Source organism: Emydura macquarii, unplaced genomic scaffold, assembly GCF_026122565.2.
Source record: "Emydura macquarii macquarii isolate MOO-44397 ecotype Brisbane River unplaced genomic scaffold, CSIRO-AGI_Emac_v2 contig_306, whole genome shotgun sequence".
Lineage (NCBI taxonomy): Eukaryota > Metazoa > Chordata > Testudines > Chelidae > Emydura > Emydura macquarii.
In genome coordinates this window covers 11,326,700-11,345,318 of record NW_027130443.1, presented here as the reverse complement: position 1 = coordinate 11,345,318, position 18,619 = coordinate 11,326,700, and the positions used below count along the sequence as shown (strand labels likewise).

At 65.2% G+C, this 18,619-nt stretch overlaps 1 protein-coding gene across 1 annotated transcript; it reads left to right on the top strand.

The window, feature by feature from the left end:
- Positions 1 to 745: 745 nt before the first annotated feature.
- Positions 746 to 17,167, top strand: CBARP (CACN subunit beta associated regulatory protein). Its single transcript, XM_067559225.1, has 9 exons — positions 746 to 1,284; positions 5,449 to 5,594; positions 7,125 to 7,186; positions 7,932 to 8,097; positions 8,888 to 9,062; positions 9,268 to 9,420; positions 10,238 to 10,445; positions 12,266 to 12,449; positions 13,640 to 17,167. The coding sequence occupies exons 1-9, from the start codon at positions 1,237 to 1,239 to the stop codon at positions 14,742 to 14,744; spliced, it is 2,247 nt and encodes a 748-aa protein (XP_067415326.1). The 5' UTR covers positions 746 to 1,236; the 3' UTR covers positions 14,745 to 17,167.
- Positions 17,168 to 18,619: the final 1,452 nt, after the last annotated feature.

Here is an 18,619-nt window from a genome sequence, read left to right as displayed (position 1 = left end):
TGCTGGATCTCCTCTCCCTCCACAGGGCTCATTGCTCCCTGCCGGAGCCATGCCCACAGGTGATGTTCGGAGGGGGGGATGCCATGACAGAGGGGGGGGCTGAATGGGCCAGAGCATCATCCTTGCAGTGGGCAGCCTTCCCCAGATCTATTCATCCCCCTATGTCCCCAACCCCTTCATCTCCACCCACACCCCAATTTATCCATCCCCCTGTACATCACAGCTGCCCTCATCCCACCCCATCCATCCATCCTCTCACAGCCCTAATCACCCCCCCATCTATCCAGCCACCCCCAATCACACCCCCCTCCACCCCCCCCCCCCACACCCCTATCCATCCATCACCCCCACACACACCCTCCATCCCTCCCCATCCCCCTCGGAGTAACCCAGCCAGCTGCCTCTACCCCCCCCCCCACCCCCCGCCTGTCTCACTCCCTCTCTAGCCCAGCACCGCCCCCGCCCCCAGCCGGAGCCCCCGGCCGCTCCGAGGGCTCGCTTTGAATTGACCCGTCCCCCCGAGGCCAGGGGAGGCTGCGGGAGCGGCCCCACGCCCTGGCCAGAATCCAGCCGCGCTGAGCTGGGCGCCTCCCCCCGGAGTCACTTTCACGCGTGGGCCCGAGTCCGGGTGGGCGGGTGAGTTCATGGAGCCGCGTGGGGAGGGGAGGCTTCGTTCCCCGGGGCTGGAGGTGAGGGGGAGCCGGTGCCTGCGCCGCAGCTGTCTGCAGACCGGAGGGGCAGGGATGAGCAAAGCCATCGGCGGAGCAGGCAAGAGGAACTGGGGGGGGGAGTGACCCTCCCCCTCACTCCCCAGGGCAGGAGCCCGCTGACTCCTACCAGCCGCCGGACGATCTGGCTTGGATCCGGTTCGCCCTTCTTCTAATTCGATCTACCTGGGCGTGCTCAGCCGAGAGGAAGTGCAGGCGGGGGAGGAGACGGTGTGTGCCGGGGGGGGGGGGGGCTGGAAGGAGCCAACATCCGAGCCCACCCGCGATTGGCGCTGCCGCCCCAGCCCGTGTGAACGGGGGGTGCTGAACCGGCATCAGCCCTGGAGGCAGGCGGGGGAGAGCAGCCGGGCCAGAGGGGAACTCGCCCGCCCCACTCGCCCCCTTCACTTCTCCGCTCCACGTGCCGGTTTTTTTCTCTCTCTTCCTTCTTTTGTTCCCGGGGTGATCTGTGCCGCTCCCTTTCCGCCCATGCCCGGCTCCCAGGAGGGCTTTCCAGCTGGGACAGACCATGAGCAATGACCTGCCTGCATGGGACAACACAACCGAGAGCCCCACGGTGAGTGCCCACGGGGGGGGGGGCTGGACCCCTCCCATCACTCCTGGCCACTGGCCCGCTAGCTATGCCCAGCCTGGGTACCCTGACCCACCCTTCCACCCCACTGGGCTGCCCCTCTTTGCACCTGCCTTCTTCCCCGGGGCCGGCCGGGCAGGGGGATGGACAGCTGGCTTTCCCCTGGAGGCAGAGGCTGTTTGCCAAGATCCAGGCAGTGTGTGCTGGAGAGGCTATCCTAAGGTCTTTCCCTTCCCCACATGTCCTGGGAAGGTTCCCTGGTTATCAGGACTGGGGTCCGGGGGGGGAGAGAAATCTTCCATGGCCATCCCAGCAGATTACCCTGCAGCCCGTCTCCAATGAGACACACCTGCCACGCAGCAATCACTCCCTTCAGTGTTTCTTAACCTGGGGGTTTAGAGGGGTCGCAAGTGCAGAGCTGGTATTAGGGGTGGCAAGAAAGGCAATTGCCTGGAGCCACAGGGGCGCCAAGAAACTAAGTTACATGCCTCAGCCCCGTGGGGGTGGGACTCAGGCGTCAGGGGTACAGTAGTTTGGAAAGGTTAAGAACCACTGCTTCAGATGCTCCTTGCTGTCCTGGCTGGTGTGAAGTGGGGCCCGCTGCTCAGGGTGCGGGTCTGAGCACAGTGGGGGAGAAGAGGCCAGGGGAAGCAGAAGGCTGGGAGCTTTCATACCCATCAGGAGGGGTGGCTGGGAGCGGGACAGGCCATTTAACAAAGCTCCCCCATTAGTGACAGACACACCCCTCCCTCCGGGGCTCAGCGAATCAAACACTTTGGCAGGATTTCGAAAGCGGGGCCAGGTAACTCTGGGATGGATAGCAGCAGCCCGGCCAGCAAATGGTGATCAACATTCATGCTCCAGGGCCTTAGCTAGGCACTTGTCCATGGCGGTCAGGAACCCCTTCGTCCCCCCATGTGCAATACTGTCACAGTTGGTCTAGTGCATTATGGGAAACTGGGGCCTTTCTGTGATGAACTGGGTAGTGTCCTACCAGATGGGAGCGGCCAAGAGGTGGGATTCTGACCCTCTGTCTAGCTAACTGCCCATAGAACGCAATGGCAAAACTCCCACTGACTTTACCAAGGGCCTGATCCAGCCTGATACTCTGTATGAGGACGTCTTGTTTTATGCACCAAACTGGGGCAACCTATACCTGCGTCTGGTACCAGCTGTTAGTCCCCACTGCAGTAGGTAAACAGGAAAAGAAGCATAAAGAGCCCCACTCTGCAGTCCTCACCCAGGTTCATCCCCCGGTCTCAATCCATGAGGGTTTGCTGGTGAAAGGACTGTAAGGCTGGGCCTTCTCCGTCCGTCCCATCCTGGGCTACGTCAGACCAGTCGTGCCACCCTGCTGGTTTACAGACCCCCGCGTAGAATTCTGTACACGGCTTCGTCAGCTCTGCCCCTGGCGGGTTACAAAGTCCCGCTGCAGATGGAAACACCCCACCTGAGGCTGTTCTACACCTGCTCTGCTGCTGCTCATCATCTGCCTGTGCTCACAGGGAGCAGATCTGGTCTTAGGGTAAATCCAGAGTGACTCTGATGATTTTAGTGGGGTCGTTCCGGATTGACTCTGAGAGCGAGCCTGTTTTACGTGAGTGTTAGTGGAGGGAGGAGTCGGGGGGTCTCCAGATGAGGGGGCTACTCCAGCTCATGCCTGAGTCTGGTGCCTGCTCCACGCTTTGTGGACAGCTCCAATGTTCTGTAGACTGTAACCAACAGGAGCCCCTGGGGTTTTTCCACCCCTCCATCCCCAGGGCTAGCCCACCCCCCCAGGGTATTGGGCCCTCCCCTGCTATGACATCACAGCAAGCCCGAGAAAGCCGGCTGACCAGCTGTGCCGTGTGACTTGGTTTGGCGGGCAAATGGCTTTAAACACAGCAGCTCCCGGCCGGGCACAGTGCCACCTGCAAGAGGGTATTTCCAGGGGCAGGAAGAATGCATGTAGCCAGACTAGCCAGAGAAGGAGGAGAGGCCAAACTTTGCCCGGGACAACCCCCTTGGCCTGTGGAAGAGATTCAGAGGACTGAAAGACGGTGAAGCAAAGCAGAGGAGAGAGAGGATGGGGGGATAAAAAGGGGCAGAGAGAGAGATGGGGGTGAAGAGCCCCAGGGACAGGCAAGTGGGAAGGGGAGCCTGCGCCCGTAATACACAAGGGAAGCAGCCGCAGCGCACGCAGCAGTGGACGTCTGCTCAGGGACTGTGTGTAGGAGCCAGCAAGGTCCGTGAGTCATCCACCTTCACGCGGGACCCTGGAGAAATGACTCTGCAGGAGCCGTGGAGGAGGGCTGGGCCCCGGCTGGGTTCCTAGAGCGTGGCTGGGTAGATGAGTGTAGTGATGGACAGATGGGTGTGTGTGTGGAGGGATGGACAGAGGAGGGGATGGAATAGATAGATGGGGGTGTGTGGGGAGGGGGGGATGGGGTGTTTGGGAAATGGAGGGGGGGGTTCCACCCTCACTCCTTCCCACGCCCAGCCCATGCTGGCGGCTTTGCCTAGGTGAAGGCGGTTCCCCCCGGGGAGCCAGCCACGGGCGGGGGTGGAGAGGAGAGAAAGACAGTGGCACACACCCATGCAGCTGTCGCTTGTAGGGGGTGGGGAGACAGCCTCGCTTCTTCAATCAGAGCAGAGACGGGGTGAGGAACTGCCCTGGCCTTCCCCCAGATGAATGGGCCCAGCCGGGGCTCTGTCTGTGACCGGCGATCATCCCATTTTCCGGCTGAATTAAAAAATAGTCACATGACTATCCTGACATCACGATGCGTTGCCATGGCAAAGGCTCGTTTGTCACCTGACCGATTTAATGTTACATCCCCCGCCCCACCCCGAGCCCCAGCGTGTCTCCTTTTCCCACCCCTCACCTCAGGGGATGAACAGCAGCCGCCCGCTGTCACTTCGGATCCACCCCGCAGGGGTGGGCTAAACTGGGGCATGTTCAAAGGTGGCTGTCCCAGCATCCCCTCCTGCCCCCTGGGTTTGGATTAAGGGTTAATGGACGCGGTCTCTGGGACGCAGGACTCCTGGGTTCTAGTCTCCACTCTGCAGGGAGAGTGTGACCTAGTGGTTAAAGCAGGGAGTCAGGACGGCTGAGTTCTCATCCCCGCGGTGGGTGCGTTGTGATCTGGTGGGTTAGGGCAGGGGGGGTCTGGGAACGTGTTTCTGCTGCTCTCCCAGACGGGGTGGCTGGGTCTTGGGCCGGTCACTGGCTCCTTTGCTCTGGGGGTTCCCGGCTGCCTTGTGACCCAGCGTTAATGCCGTGTCTGGCGACCTCTCCCCCCACAGGCTGGCAGGGGCTAGTGAAGGGCCTGTCCAGAGTCCATGCCCCTCCCCACTCCACGGCTAGGGGGGAGGGAATTTAGCCAGACTCCCCCCAGGAGGGCACATGGGGGCCGGGGAGTGAAGGGAGGTCAGCAGGATCATCGGGGTGAAGTCAGGTCAAGTGAGGGCTGCTGGGGTCATGACGGAGGCAAGAGACTCCGGCTGGGGAGGCGTCACTGGTTCTCTGGAGTGTCCCCCAGTGGCTGGGGGTGCATGGGAGGTGCGGGGAGACGCTGGCACCTGGGAGCAGGGAGCAGTGGAGGAGACCCCATCGTTCTCTGGACCAAACATGCCAGGTTCCTGGGGGGGTGGAGCAAACTGGGGTTCTCCCAGTGCAGGAGCATCAGCCTGGGGGGGAGAATGGGGGAGTAAACCAGCCTCTGAGCAGTTGGGGGAGGGCCCGTGGGCAGCTGAGCGCAGAACTGTCTGTGCACGGCCAGCGAGGGCCGGATGCTGCTGCAGACACTGGCTTGGACAGGCCTCTGCTCTGCCTTCCCAGCTGCCCCCCGGCGACCCTTCGGTTCTGCCCCCTCCATACGCACTGGCACTGCCAGCTGCTTGTGCCCCAGGCGTGTGTCACGAGGCCCCACTGCCGCCCAGCTGGCGCCCTGCTGGCTGGGAGAGGGGTGAGGAGCCGTCTGTGCCCTGTGCTGTGCGGGCACTGGGGAGAAGCCGAGCATGGGCCCTGCTACCCTCCGCATGCCCCAGACCCAGGAATGCCCTCGCCACGCAGCCAGGAGGGAGGCGCCTGCCCGACCCCCAGGGAAGGCCCCCGTGCCCGGCTACCCTCATGCGCCGGCCTCGTCGCTCAGTCTGCTCTGCTCACAGGCGGTGCCCGGGGAGGTGAACACGCAGGATGGGTACGTGCTGCTCCTCGTGCTGCTCTCCATCTTCATCGGAGGGACCCTGGTGCTGCTGTCCGGCATCCTGATCATCTGCCGCCGGTGCTGCGAGACGGACCGCAGGCACTCCAGGTGAGGTGGGGGGGGAGGGGCTCCGCCATGTGCTGCGCCGCCCCCGGAGCCTGTCTGCCTGGGTGGGAGAAGCTGTGGGCTCCCCCCTGCAGCCAGAGCTTCTGCGTGGTCCCTACAGTGCCTCCTGCTGGGAGAGGCTGGGACTGGTGTACCTGGGCGCTCCCCCGCACAGCCGGCAGGGAGGTAGTGACTCCATAGTGTCTCCAGATATGGGCCGGCACCAAACCCCTGAGTTCAGCAACAGCTTTAGTGTAAAGCAGTGCGAACGAAGGGCTTAGGATCAGGATCCATCACGGCTGCGGAGACGCCAATGGAGCAGAAGAATTTGATTCCCCTAATTAGCAGCTCCGTTTCGCCCAGTGACAAACAGCCCCGGCCTCTGAGCTGGAGAAACGGGGAAAAGCTCCTCTCCCAGCTGCCCGCAGTTTGAAACCAAGTCCCGTGATGAGCCGTCCGTGGAGCCCGGGGCCTGCGCCTGCACCTTGCGCCCCTGCAGTATAGCCAGGACCCAGGCACCTGCCCAGCATCCAATCCAGAATCCATGTGCCCCTGCATTGTACCCAACTCAGCACCCCCTGCACCTCTGCTCTGCACCTGACCTGGCACCCTGTGCCCCAGTTCCCTGCATCCAGCCTGACCATGGCTACCTGAACTCCGGGTCCTAGTCCCTGCCCTGAGCCCTGGGCCAGCCTGGTCCCCACGGACCACAGCGATCCCAGAGACAAGTGGGTTCTCCTAATACAGATTAAATCCCAGAGCAAAGGCCCTAAATCTCCCACTGGCTCCTGGTGTGAGAGACCCGCCAGGGCTGCCAACGTGAGATGCCCGGAATAGCCTCCCTCCTCCCCTCCCAGGGACAGCCGGACTCCAGAATCCAGTCCGAAGACCCCGTGCATGGAGGTGTGTGCATAATATGTGTGTGTGCTGTACAGACCGGAGCCCGGTGGGCGTGTGGGTGTGTGCTGTATGGACTGGTGTGCCATACAGACCAGCGTGTGCAAGCGATGCGCGGACCAGCACGGGGATGTCTGTGTGTACGCACACCGTATGGCCTGGTGTGGGGAGGAATGTGCACGCCGTGTGTGCGCCATATGGCCTGGCAGGGGGTGCCGTGCAGACCGGGGGTGTGTCTGCACGTGGTACGGACCAACGGAGGTGTTGGGGGTGTGTGCGGGTGTGTAAGCGTGTGCTGTATGGTGTGCAGATGGGTGCGTGGGCCTGTACGGACGCACCAGCCTGTGCGTGTGCACAGACCAGCCCAGACCTCCCCTCCCTCGCCACTGGGGCATGTGGGCTGGTGTCTGGCCCCCGGCCTGCGGAGGGGTGATCGGGGGGGACCTGCATGGCTAGGGCAGCCCCATGCCTGCAGGGCGGGGGTGTGGTGGGGGCACACTGGGAATAATCTGTCTTCTCTCCTTTCTATCCATCCTTTGCCCCCCACCCGTTTCTCCCTGCTCTGCTCCCTCTGTCCGTCTCTCTGTCCCTCCCTATGCGTCTGTCTGTCAATCTCTTCCCCCCCGCCCTCTGCAGAGCCAGCGATGACCCTGAGAAAACCAATACCACCTACCTGGATGACTCTCAGCCACCCCAAGGTGAGCGCCTGGGGCCTGCCCTCCCCAGCCCTGCCCCTGGAGACCGGCAGGATGTGGTTGCTAGGGCTGGCTGATGTGTCGCCACGGAAACCGTTTCCCTACATCTCACCGGGCTGTGGGTGGGGAGGCTCTGGCTGTCCCCATGGCCCTGAAGGACTGGGATGGGGATCTCTCGGGGTCACTGGGGCGGCTCCATGCCTCCCCCTGCAACCCACAGGCTAGGACCAGGCCGTGGGGGCTGTTACTAAATTCGCCCCCATGGTGGAGCCGGGCCCCCTGCTGGAAGGGGCTGGGCCAGGCAGATCGATCAGCTGGGCCCTGCCCAGCCCCTGCCCACACCCCCTGCCAAGTGGTTCCATAGCCGGGGCCAGGAGATCCTGAGCCCGTCCCCTCCAGCGGCCGGCTTGGCTGTAAAGGCGGCTCCAGGACTGTTTGAGCTCCCCTGGGTGCAGCGAGTTTGCCGAATCTCAGCCAGGTGCACACGTCACACACCAGCCCCCCAGCGGTTGGCAGTGGCTGGCCGTGGGTGGGTGGGTGCGGGAGTGGAGGGGGGCAGCTTGTACTGCTTCTGCCCCCGTGGATAGGGGCTGCCAGGCTCTCACCCCCACATCTCACTGCCCCACAGCCGAGGGGCCACCAGCCCTGCTTCCTCCTGTGGCTGCTGAACCAGCAGGCCCTGTGTCCACCAACGGGGTGTCCCCCACGGCCTGGTGTGTGGCCTGAACCCCTCTGCCCCTCTCCACAGAGATCACCATCAAGGTGGACGACCCCGACCGCCTGTCGGCCTCCAGCTACCGGGATGTGGAGACGGAGCGTTTCCTCACGTCCAGCTCCTCCACCGGGCGCCGGGTCTCCTTCAACGAGGCCGCGCTCTTCGAGCAGAGCAAGAAGACCCAAGAGAAGGGCAGGAGGTAGGGACCGGAGATGGGGGGCTAGGAGCCGAGTGGAAGATGTGGGAGATGGGCCTGCGGGGGCGGGGTTTGGGACTCTAGGTCAGGGTTGGGGGTGAGGGAAGGGTGTGTGTGTGGGGGGGTACGGGCTAGGGGGAGGGGTAGGAATATGGGTGGGATATGGGTCTGGTTTGGGGGAGGAGATGTGGGGGTCTGGGGAAGGGGGTGTGGGGGCATAGGTCTGGAGAAGGTGGGGTGAGGGACTATGGGTCAGAGTTGGTGTGGGCGGGTATGGGCTGGGGGAGGGGCGGGAAAGAGTGGAAGGGGTGGGATATGGGTCAGGTTTGGTGGAGGAGATGTGGGGGTCTGGGTTTGGGGGAAAGGGGGTGTGGGATTATGGCCCAGGGTTGGGGGTGAGGGCCAGGTATGTGGGGGGGTACGGGCTGGGGGAGGGGCAGGAAGGAGTGGGATATGGGTCAGGTTTGGGGGCAGGGGGTGTGGGTGTATGGGTCTGGGGGAGGTGGGGTGAGAAAAGGATGTGGGGGGCGTGGGCCAGGGAGGAAGTGCAGGGCCCCCAGGTGGGAACTGTGCCAGCGCCCCCGGCAACCCGGGGGGGAGTCGATCGCCCAGCTGGATGGCACAGCTCTGCCCCGGCTCCGTGGACACCCGTGGGACGAGGCTGGGCGGGCGCCTGGCTGACCCGGGGTCCGGGGGCGGCTCCCGGGGAGGGTCCCGGCAGATGGGGCTGAGGGGAGCGTTGGAAGCAGGGCGCCGGCTGCGGCGACTCCCTGTCACCCGGTGCCCGTGGCAGGTACACGCTGACCGAGGGGGATTTCCACCATCTCAAGAACGCCCGGCTCACCCACCTGCACGTCCCGCCGCCCGCCCTCCGGATCATCACCATCCACGAGTGCGAGTCGAGCGAGAACAGCCTGGCCATGTCGCCCCGCCTGCCCCCCACCAAGCCCAGCCTTGCCATCTTCCAGGTGAGCCGGGGCTGGGGCCAGCGTCCACCCCCGGGGGGCCGAGACGTCTCCTCCTGGGCGGGATGGGAGAGGGGGGCTCTGTGGGCCGAGACGGCCCCTCCTGCCGTGGGGCGGGGGGCAGCCTGGAGCCGGACGCAGCCCACTTCCATGCCAGCCCCCCCACCATCTCACCCCTCAGTGGTTTCTCTGTGTCTCGGCCCCGCAGCCCCCAGGGGGTGCCCTGCCCCAGACGGCCCTGACCGCCCACACCATGTGCCCCAGCTCTGCCCTGCCTGGCGACACCTACAACTCCACCGTGGACACCAGCTTCGCTGAGGCCAGCCCGTCCGTCTCCTCCGCCTCCGGGGAGAGCCCGTCAGTGAGTCGTCTCCCCCCTTCCCTCCCCAGACCTGGCGCGAGATCGCCGCACACGTGGGGCGTGAACAGCAGGGGGGTGGGGGCAGAAGGGTGAACGGGGTGGGCGTGGCGACCCCCTCGATTCTTTGGGTCCCACGCAGAGCCGGCTCAGCCCTCCCCCGTCCCAGCAGGAGAGCAGGGAAGGGGGCGACTGTGGAACCAGCCCAGGAAAGGCCAAGGGGCCTCTGGCCACCGCCTCCCCCGTCTGTTGTGCTGGGCACTGCTTGGCCCCCCCCTCCCTCCCCAGAGGTGGCTGCATTTCTATAGTTCTGTATACAGTGAAGGCCTTTGATGGTCCATGGGGGGCGGGGGCTTTAGTTGGGGTAGCCCCACCCCCCATGGCCTGAATGTTGTGGGACCATCCCAGTCTTTATCGCAGTGTATGGACTCCCCCCCCCTGCACTGGGGGACCTTCGCTCTGCAGCTGGGTGAGCTGGGGCCCCTTTGCTGGCACTGCGGGGAGCTGGGAATAGACCAGAAGGAGTTCTGCCTCCTCGTCCCCTTTATATGCCCGGGGGGGGGGTAGGGGGCGTGGATCTTTCCATGGCCCCCATGCACAACGCGCTGCGGGAGCAGGACGAGGCAGACGGGGACAGGCGGGCGATCCGAGGGCACCGTTCACGGCTGGCTGCCCAGCCGGCAGCCCTGGCATTGTCCCCGCCCGCTGTGCCGTGCGGGGGCTCCCTGCCGCCCTGTCGCCTCCAATCGCTCTCTGCGGCGCCCGTCCCCAGGAGTCACTCCTCCCCCCTCCCTCTGCCCTTCCCCGTCCCCGCTCCCAGTTTGAAGGGGCTGCCGGGAGTCCGAAAAGCACCGGAGCAGGCGGCACCGGAACCGGGGAGCCCCCGCCGCCCCCTGCCCAGGGCACCGTGCTGCAGTTCTTCACCCGCCTGCGGCGTCACGCCAGCCTCGAGGGCGCCAGCCCCTACTTCAGGATCAAGAAGTGGAAATTTGAGAGCAACCAGCGGGCGTCCAGCCTGGACACCAGAGGTAGGTCGTCCCCCTCTCCTCCCTCCCCAAATCCCCGCGGGAGGGAAGGTCAGTCCTGGACACCAGAGGCAGGGCCCCCCCTTTCCTCACCCAGCATAGTCTCAACTCAGTGGCCACCTTAGCTCCCCTCTCCATGGCCCCCGTGTGCCTTTTGGCTTCTCTGCCCGGCTGCCAACCCCCGGCGCCCCATAGGACCGGCTCCGGGTCACTGCCCCCCATCCCCCGGCGCCCCATAGGACCGGCTCCGGGTCACTGCCCCCATCCCCCGGCGCCCCATAGGACCGGCTCCGGGTAACTGCCCCCCATCCCCCGGCGCCCCATAGGGACCACAAGTTACTAGTGTGAAACTGGTGGGAGAGAGAAATCAGGCCCAGGGCTGGATCCCCAGCGCATGTAACTCTGCAGAGTCTCCACTGAGGCCGGCGCTGATTCCCCCAGCTGGGTCCCTGGCATGTTACTGAAGGGGAGCGAAGAGAGCAGAGATCAGCTCTGTCCAGAGGTGTCAGAGGGGAAAACGGGCCTCCTTGGAAACAGAGCTCTCTTTCCAGGGCTCTCCAGTGTCATGAGCATGCCGGCCTCAGCTGAGAGTGTCCCTTCGTGCTGACCCTGGTCCCTGCGGGGCATCGCCTTGTCTGATGGCACATGAGATGGCTGGGGGTGCTGTGCCAAAGGGCCCCGGAGCTGCAGGGGCAGGGGGCAGGCATGGCTCAAGAAATCCAGGGGGTGGGGGCAGACTCAGGCAGAGAGCAGGCAGCTTGTAGGGCAGAAGGGCCTTTCCCTGGTCCCCTCCCTCTCACCCCAATGGAGCAGGAACAGGTCACCCCAGGTCGGATCCCATCAGCTCCCCTGGTCCCGTCCCTGCACCGACTCCCTGGTTCCATCCTGCTCCCATCCCCGCGGGGCTCCACTTCCATCCCCTGCAGCGCGCTGCGCCCAGCCACTGCCCCGCCGCTTCCCTCTGCTCCTGCGCCAGGTTCAGGGCCAGAGCCCCAGTTCAGCCAGGCAGGGAGTCGCTGGAGCGGACTGGCCGGGGCCCTGGAGGGGGCCAGTCCCGTGTGCTTCAGAGGAAGGTGTCGAGCCTCCCATGGGAGATGGCTCTGCTCGGATGTGGCCACGGGGGAGGTGCCCTCTGCCCCAGCCGGCTGAGCCCCTAACCTGCAGCTGCTCTTCCCTTGCAAATCCCCAGCCTGCAGGTGCCCTTGTTGCCCAGAGCAGCTGCTGGCAGGACCCCAGCGGCTATAAAGGGGGGTATTTGGGGCAGGTGCAGAGAACAAATCACTGTAAGAGATGTTGGATACGACACATGCTGCCTGATGGGGAGGGGCTCACATTGTTTGCTGGGATTTCCAAAGTCTTCTAAGGGAGTGAGGTGCCCAGATCCCATGGGATTTTGGTTCCCTGGGAGAATCCCAGCCCTAACGTGCTTTGGGATCCTGCTGAGCCCCTGGCTTCCATGATATCCTGGGGCGGTGAGCTCCACAGGTTAACTTCAGGATTCGCTCTCCATTTAAGATCTGTTGTCCCGCCGTTTCCCTTTGCTCTTGTGCCATGAGGTGGGGGAGAGGCCGGATGGTGGCCTCTGAACTTTCCTAGCTGAAGGGCTGTCTCCTGCCTTCCCCCTTCTCAGCCCCCTCCTTCGGGATTCCTCGGCATCTGTAAAGCAGCTGGTGCACGGGCAGCGCTTCGGTCCCGGCGGGGATGCCCGCACGGTGCAACGTGCTCTGTCGCAGAGCGCGCGCGCCACTTGCTGACGCACTGCCGCCGCGGGGGCCGCACGCTCGCCCCCTGACATCGCCCTCTTGCCTTCGCCTGCCTTTCAGGCTCACCCAAGCGGCGGCAGTTCCAGAGGCAGCGAGCGGCGAGCGAGAGCATGGAGCAAGAGGACAGAGACGCCCATCGGACGGGTATCATCCAGTACATCGCCCGGACGGACGACGTAGCCTTCCGCCCCGTGGCCGGGCCCTTCCTGCCACCCCCCCCCCGCCCCCCACCCTCTCTCGGCAGGTATTTTTCAGTAGATAGAGGGGATCGGGATGACTAGGGCAGGGCGCTCACCCAGGGGGTGGGAGGGGTGGTCTCATTCCCAGGTGCCAGTGAAGGGGGCGTTTTCCAGCCCCTCCTCCAGGAAACCAGGTCATAGGCAGAGAGAGATCTCCACAGCCCCCATGCGCACTTCCCTTGGGAAGGGCCCAGTCACAGGGCGGTCCCCTCCCCCTCAGGCTCCCTCCGGCATGACAGGTGCGCCTGCCTCAGTTTCCCCTCAGTCCAGCCGTAACCAGCGCGCAGTCCCTCGCCGTCCCATTCAAAGTCGCAGCCCCGGGCGTAGTTAATTCACGTGCTTCTGTCTTTGCCCGCCTCCGTGTCTTCCCCTCGGCAGGCGAGGAAACAGTCCCAGGTGCACTGGCCTCTCCGTGCCTGTGTCACCCCACGACAGGCTCGCTGGAGGTCTGGGGAGATGCCCCCTTTCTCCACGGGGGAGCTGGAATTCTGCCCCCGCCGCTCTGGAGCAGCGGGCCCCTGGGAGGTGCCATTCTGGGGGCAGGGCAGGGGAAGGGACTTGGCGAGGAGAGGGGTGCTGCCCAGCACAGGGAGGCAGGAGGAGGATGGAGCTGGGCCCCCACCCCAAACCCTGTCTCGTTGGAGCAGAGGGGCCCACAGGCCTGACTGCCTCCTGCTGCTCTTGTGCCACCAGGGCCAAGGGGGGGCAGGATGGCGACAGGCCGAGACGGGCACTCCCATTGCCCGGCTGTGAGCTGTGCGTCGGAGCCAGTCCCGCCCCAGCCTGAGGTCAGGACGGCCGTGGGACTCGGACCGTCTCCTGCACCTGAACCCTGGGGCCAGCTGCAGAGAGACCCAGGGCAACCTTTACCCTCTGGCCAGGCCAGGACGGGGCAGCAGGGTCAGAGCAGGAGGGGAGCTGGGGAGGGGCTGAGAAGGCAGGGTGGGGGAGATGGGGATCGGGGCAGAGGGCTGGTGTGGGTGTGTGGGCGGACCAAGGGGGGTGGAGATGGGCTGGGAGGAAGGGCAGGGATTTCTGCCTGCCAGGACGTGCAGCTGGCTTGTAAGAAATGCAAATGTCCCTGTAAAGGGCCGGGGCAGAGCCAGCCCAACGCGGGCCCAGCGACTGCCCGGTGCGTCCCAGGGCAGCCCCTCTGCCCTGCCCTGCCCGTAACCGCCGTGGCTTCTCCTTCCAGGTTAGAGCTGGCAGAGGCGGGTGGGGGCGGCGTGGCCGAGGCGCCCGGCGCGGAGCAGCAAACCATCTACCACGACATCTGGAGCCTGCGGGCCTCCCTGGAGCTCTACGCCTCCTCCGAGCAGAGCAACGACCGGGACTCGGTGCGCAGCGACGGGGGCGACAGCGTCTGCTCGGCCGGGGCCGGCACCCCCGGCTTCCCCTCCTCCCTGGACGAAGCCGAGGGGGGCCCGGACGAGCGGCCGTGGGCCCGTCCCAGGCAGGAGAGCGGGGAGGCAGAGGCGGGCCCACGCAAGCTGCTGCAGATGGACAGCGGTTACGCCTCCATCGAGGCACCCAGCCGGGCGGGGGAGGACGGGCGGCCCAAGGACCAGACGGCCTCGGAGAAGCGCATCTGCTTCACCAGCGCCGGGCGCAAGGGCACCATCTTTGAGAGCTTCGAGGGGCAGGAGCCCGAGGAGGAGGAGGAGGAGGAGGAGGGGGCGGCAGGGGGGCCGCTGCCCCACAGCCCCCTGGCCTGGCCCCCCTACGGGCAGCCGTTCCCGCCCCGGGACGCGCCGCCCCGGCGGGACTATAGCATCGACGAGAAGACGGACGCCCTCTTCAACGCCTTCGTGCGGCACGACCCGCACTTCGACGACTCGCCCCTGCGCGCCAAGCACCGCTCCCGCGCCCACCTGCGCAAGCAGTGGCAGCGCTCCAAACAGTACAGCGACCCCGGCGTGCGCTACCCGCCCGCCCTGGAGCGCCACCGCACCCCGCTGCGGCGGGGGGACAGCCTCAACTCCCCGCTGGACGGCCGCTACCACGGCACCCTGCCCCGCATCGTCAGCGCCGGCGACGAGGAGACGGGCGGGGAGGCCGACGCCGACGCCAAGATCCAGGCCATCGAGGAGGAGCCGGGCGAACTGGCCGGAGACCCCAAACTGGCTTCTGATCCCTCTGGCGACGGCTGCCCGGGCCCCGGCTGCCGGCCCCCCGGGGATGAGCTGATGGACAAGATCATGGGTGGCATTGAGGACAGGCTGTACGGGCACTTGAGAAAATCGAGAGAGAGTCCGGAGTGCCTGGTGGCCGTGGCTTCCCCCGACCACAGCCCGGTCTAGGGGGCGGGGGGGAGGACAGAGCTCACCCACACACTGAATCAGGCTTCAGAGCTTCAGCCCTTTTCACTGCCGGCGCGGCCGCCGCGCCTGCCGGAAGCCCTGGCGCTTCAGGGCGTCCGAAGGGCAGGGGGTGGGTGCGCGCGGATCTGCCTGGACAGACATGCCCCTTTCGAGGGGAGCGGGGGGCCGGCCGGACGTATCCGTCACCTTGGCAGGGTCCAGGGCGGAGCAGGCTCTGCCCACCCGGTTTGTCTGGGGTGGGGGGGTCCGCTTGGACATGCCCACCGTGGTCAAGGGCTTAGAGGGGCACAGATCTGTACAGATGTACCCGCCCCATGGGGGGCACAGAGCCACCCAGACATACCTGCCCCATGGGCGGGGTCCTGGGGGGGGGGGGATCCCAGAGGAAGCAGCCCCTCACCCTGCGCAGGCCTGGCGCCTGGCAGCCGGAAGGGCGTGTGAGGGAGGCAAGGAGTTGGCGTAGAGCTGTGCAGCAGACACAAGCCCCTGGGGCGTGGGCCCCCCGCCCCTGCACGCCTCCCGGTCCCCCAAGCCTCCGCTCTCTCTCTCTGATTTTTTACAAGCAATAACGTCGCTGTCCCAAAATGTGCTGGCAAAGATGGGGCCGGGGCTGGGATCCACGGTGCTGGGGGGCGCACACGGGCGGGGCACAGTGCCCCCTCTGCTTCTTCCAGGGATGATGGGCAGGAGCTGGGCTGACGGCCCCCCACCCCCCCTTTTGAATTTGTCTGCTTTGACGGAAGGGGGAGGGACGCTCCAAAACTGCTTTCTTGAGGGAGGAGCTGCTGGGGGGCAGCAAAGCATGGGGGGGGGGGCTCGAAGGCTGCTCCCTTCTTGGGCCCGGCGCTTTCTCCCCGCACCCTGGCACAATCTCTAGCCCCCTCCCCCCCCCCCCGGCTCTAAGCTGGCAGTTTGGGTGCTGGGAGGATGGGGAAGGGGGTTCCTGGAGCAGCTGGCAGCCCAGGTGGTGACGGTCCAAAGGGGTGGAGGGGGCTGTGGGGCAGGTGGCTGGGAGGCCAGGTCCCAAGGGGGCCAGAAGGTGATGGTGGCAGGGGTCTCTCACATCCCTGCTGGGGGCTGAGCATGAACCAGGCCCGTGGCGGGGTTTGAAGGACCCCAGGACCCCCGACAAAGGGACCCTCTCCGCTGCCCACCCATGGCCCACGTAGTGCCTGGCGAGCAGAGCCCCTGGCTTGGAGGAGGGCCTCTCTTGGAGGGGGCTGTGTCCCCTGGGTCTGCAATTGCTGCTAGAAAATCTGACTCTCCAGATTGAGGGTGGAAGGACGCCCAGCCAGGGCCATGGGGGGGCCAGGAGAGGATGTGAAACTAGACCCTATCCCAGGTGCTCACTGCTTCCCAAGGGGGGGGCTGCTAGCTCGCCACCCCGCCAGAATTGACCTGCTCCCCCTTTCCCCATCACTAATTACTGGGTCCAAACGGGGGAAGGGTACGTACCCAGGCGGGGGGCAGCTCTCACATGGCTGTGGGGGGGGGGGTGACAAGATGGGGGGGGAGAGTTAGAGCTCCTACCACCCATTCTGCCCCCCAAAACGCTGTACCTGGAAAGCCGCCCCCCACCACCTCCTCAAACTGCTCACCCCAGTTCTCCTGCCGGGATGAAGGCGAGGGGCGTTATTTATTATTTATTGATTTTTACAGAGCTGGATGGATTTGCTGCTCGAGGGGGGCGGGGGCTGGGTTTACCTTTTGAGTGGGGTTCGGTCGTGTTTGGAAGGCTGAGAAGCAAAGATTTATTAGCCAGACCCGGTCAGTGCAGGGGAGGGTGAGGGGCAGGGTGGAGTGGTGGGGGGAGGACATGCCACCTGCAGGCGTATCACCCCCCTGCCCCGCCCCCGTTCCTGGCCGGGCTTTGAAATTTGCATGCGATCAAAGAGGCCGGGTCGTTCCTGTCCGTCTGCAAAGTCTGTCCAAAGCACTAACGCGAAACCACGACTCAGCCTTTGTAAACCTATAAAGAAACCGTGTCGAGAGCTTGCCACGCTTGGTTCTTGTCCCAGCTCCTGCACTCAGGGCCAGTCACTCCCCCAGCCCCGCCTGGGGGCCAGGGCTGGGAGTGTTTTTTCCCCTACAGTTTATTGACCAGGACACGGCCCAGTCTCCAGCAGGTGGCCAAGCAGGGTGAGGGGCCCCAGGCAGGGCCCCCACAGCGGGGAGCTGATGGCAGACGCCGCCCGGCTAGAACAAAGGTGCCATGGTTTTGACAGCCAGGAGCGCGATTCCTAGCCTGGAGTTCTTCGCCCTCCAGCCTGGCCGGGCCATCTGCTCTCACCCTGCACCCGTCATTTACTCCAGGACGAAGCGGGGGCGGGTGTGATCTGGGTGTGCCCCATGGCCCCGGGGTGAACAGCAGCACAGGGCACTAGCCCTTGAAAGTCCCCCTGAAGAGCTTCTTCCAAAAGACCCAGTTTAGCCCAAGCCCAGCTTCCTGGGCCAGAAGCAAGGCCCCCCAGCTGAGGTTCTGTGGCCCGTGCTCTGGGGTTCAGGCTGGATGAGCACCCCAGGCCCTTTCAGCCTGCAGAAACTAGGACAGGGGTGTGCCCCAGGCCCCCAGCCAAAGATCCCAGGGTGTGAAGCAATCCCTGCAGCTGGGGAGCAGTTTCTGCTCATGCAAACAAGGGCTGGAGGCTGTGGTCAGGCAGCGCTGCAGTGCAAGTCCCTGCAGTGCAGGCCCCTCCAGTCCAGCCCTGGCAGTGAGGTCAAGGGGGCAGAACAGAGGCCTAGGTGTTCGGTAACTAAGACGCTCTGCCCAGCTCTGCCCCTGCTTCATGGAGCACGCACGTCATGCCGGGCTTCAGCTTCCCCACCGTAAAACAGGGAGTCTGGGCTGCCCTTTGTGAAGTGGGGTGGGAGCCCAAGCCCCACCCAAAAGGAGCAGCCCCACATCAGGCCCCAGGGGTGGCCCGCTGCCCAGCCCAGCCACTGACCCCCGTCTGGGCCCAGGGCGCAGAGTCCCAGAGAGACACGCCCAGCCTGTGGCGCAGAGTCTGAGGTCCTCAGTGGGGGCCCTGGCCCCATGCAGCATGAAGCAGGTGGAGAGCCCCGGCTTGGAGCTTAAAGGTGCCCCAGATAAGCCGGGCTGCAGGGGAGGGTGCACCCATGGCCCCACAGGGCCTGACAGTGCCAGGGCCTGCTCTGCAGGGGGAGAGGGGCAGGGCCAGAGCAGAGGGGAGATGTGCACGCTGGCTGAACCTCCTTTTCTAAGGCCGATGCAGCGTGGCAGAGCGCGTTTCAACCGCTAGAACGGAGCCCAGGACGCCTCCGGCAGTGACGGCTGGAGGGAACGAATGCTGGGCACGCCCCCGTGGCCGCGGGGGGCCTGGGGCTCATGGCCCTGTGCTGGGGAAGGAGCTAGCTGCTGGTGTACACCGCAGCGGGAGTTAGAGTGGCAGGGCGGGCCCAGCACTGGCATGGCAGCTGTGTTGAAGGAAGCAGGAGGGTGAAGGAGCCAGAAGGCTAGATGTCAAGATCTTCTCATGCCTAAGGAAGCCAGCACCTGCATCGCACGAGTGTGGGGGAGGCGGGGGGGGGGGGGTGGAGGAGGAAAAGGGCTACTCAAGGAAGCTTTCAGTCAGCTGGACCCAGCAGCAGGCCCACTGCGCAAGGCGAGGGGTAGAGGAGATCATCTTTCTCTCACAGCCCCGCCTGGCCGCAGCAGGGAGAAGGGCTGTGTGAAGACAGCGCTGGAAGAGGCTGCCACCCCCCTCCCTGCAATCTACGGCCTCAGCCCTCTTCCCCAGCTGCCCCACAGCGAGCGCTGTCCGGCCCCGCGGGCAAGAGAGCAGCGGATGCTGATACTTGCTGGAGCGTGTTTCCTGTTCATTTGCAGAACGGTG

Bases quoted from the DNA above. Each gene is read 5' to 3' on its own strand.
- CBARP (XM_067559225.1), top strand. From the start codon at position 1,237: ATGAGCAATGACCTGCCTGCATGGGACAACACAACCGAGAGCCCCACG. The intron at 8,098-8,887 runs GTAGGGACCGGA...TGCCCGTGGCAG, and splicing joins ACCCAAGAGAAGGGCAGGAG to GTACACGCTGACCGAGGGGG. The intron at 10,446-12,265 runs GTAGGTCGTCCC...CCTGCCTTTCAG, and splicing joins GTCCAGCCTGGACACCAGAG to GCTCACCCAAGCGGCGGCAG.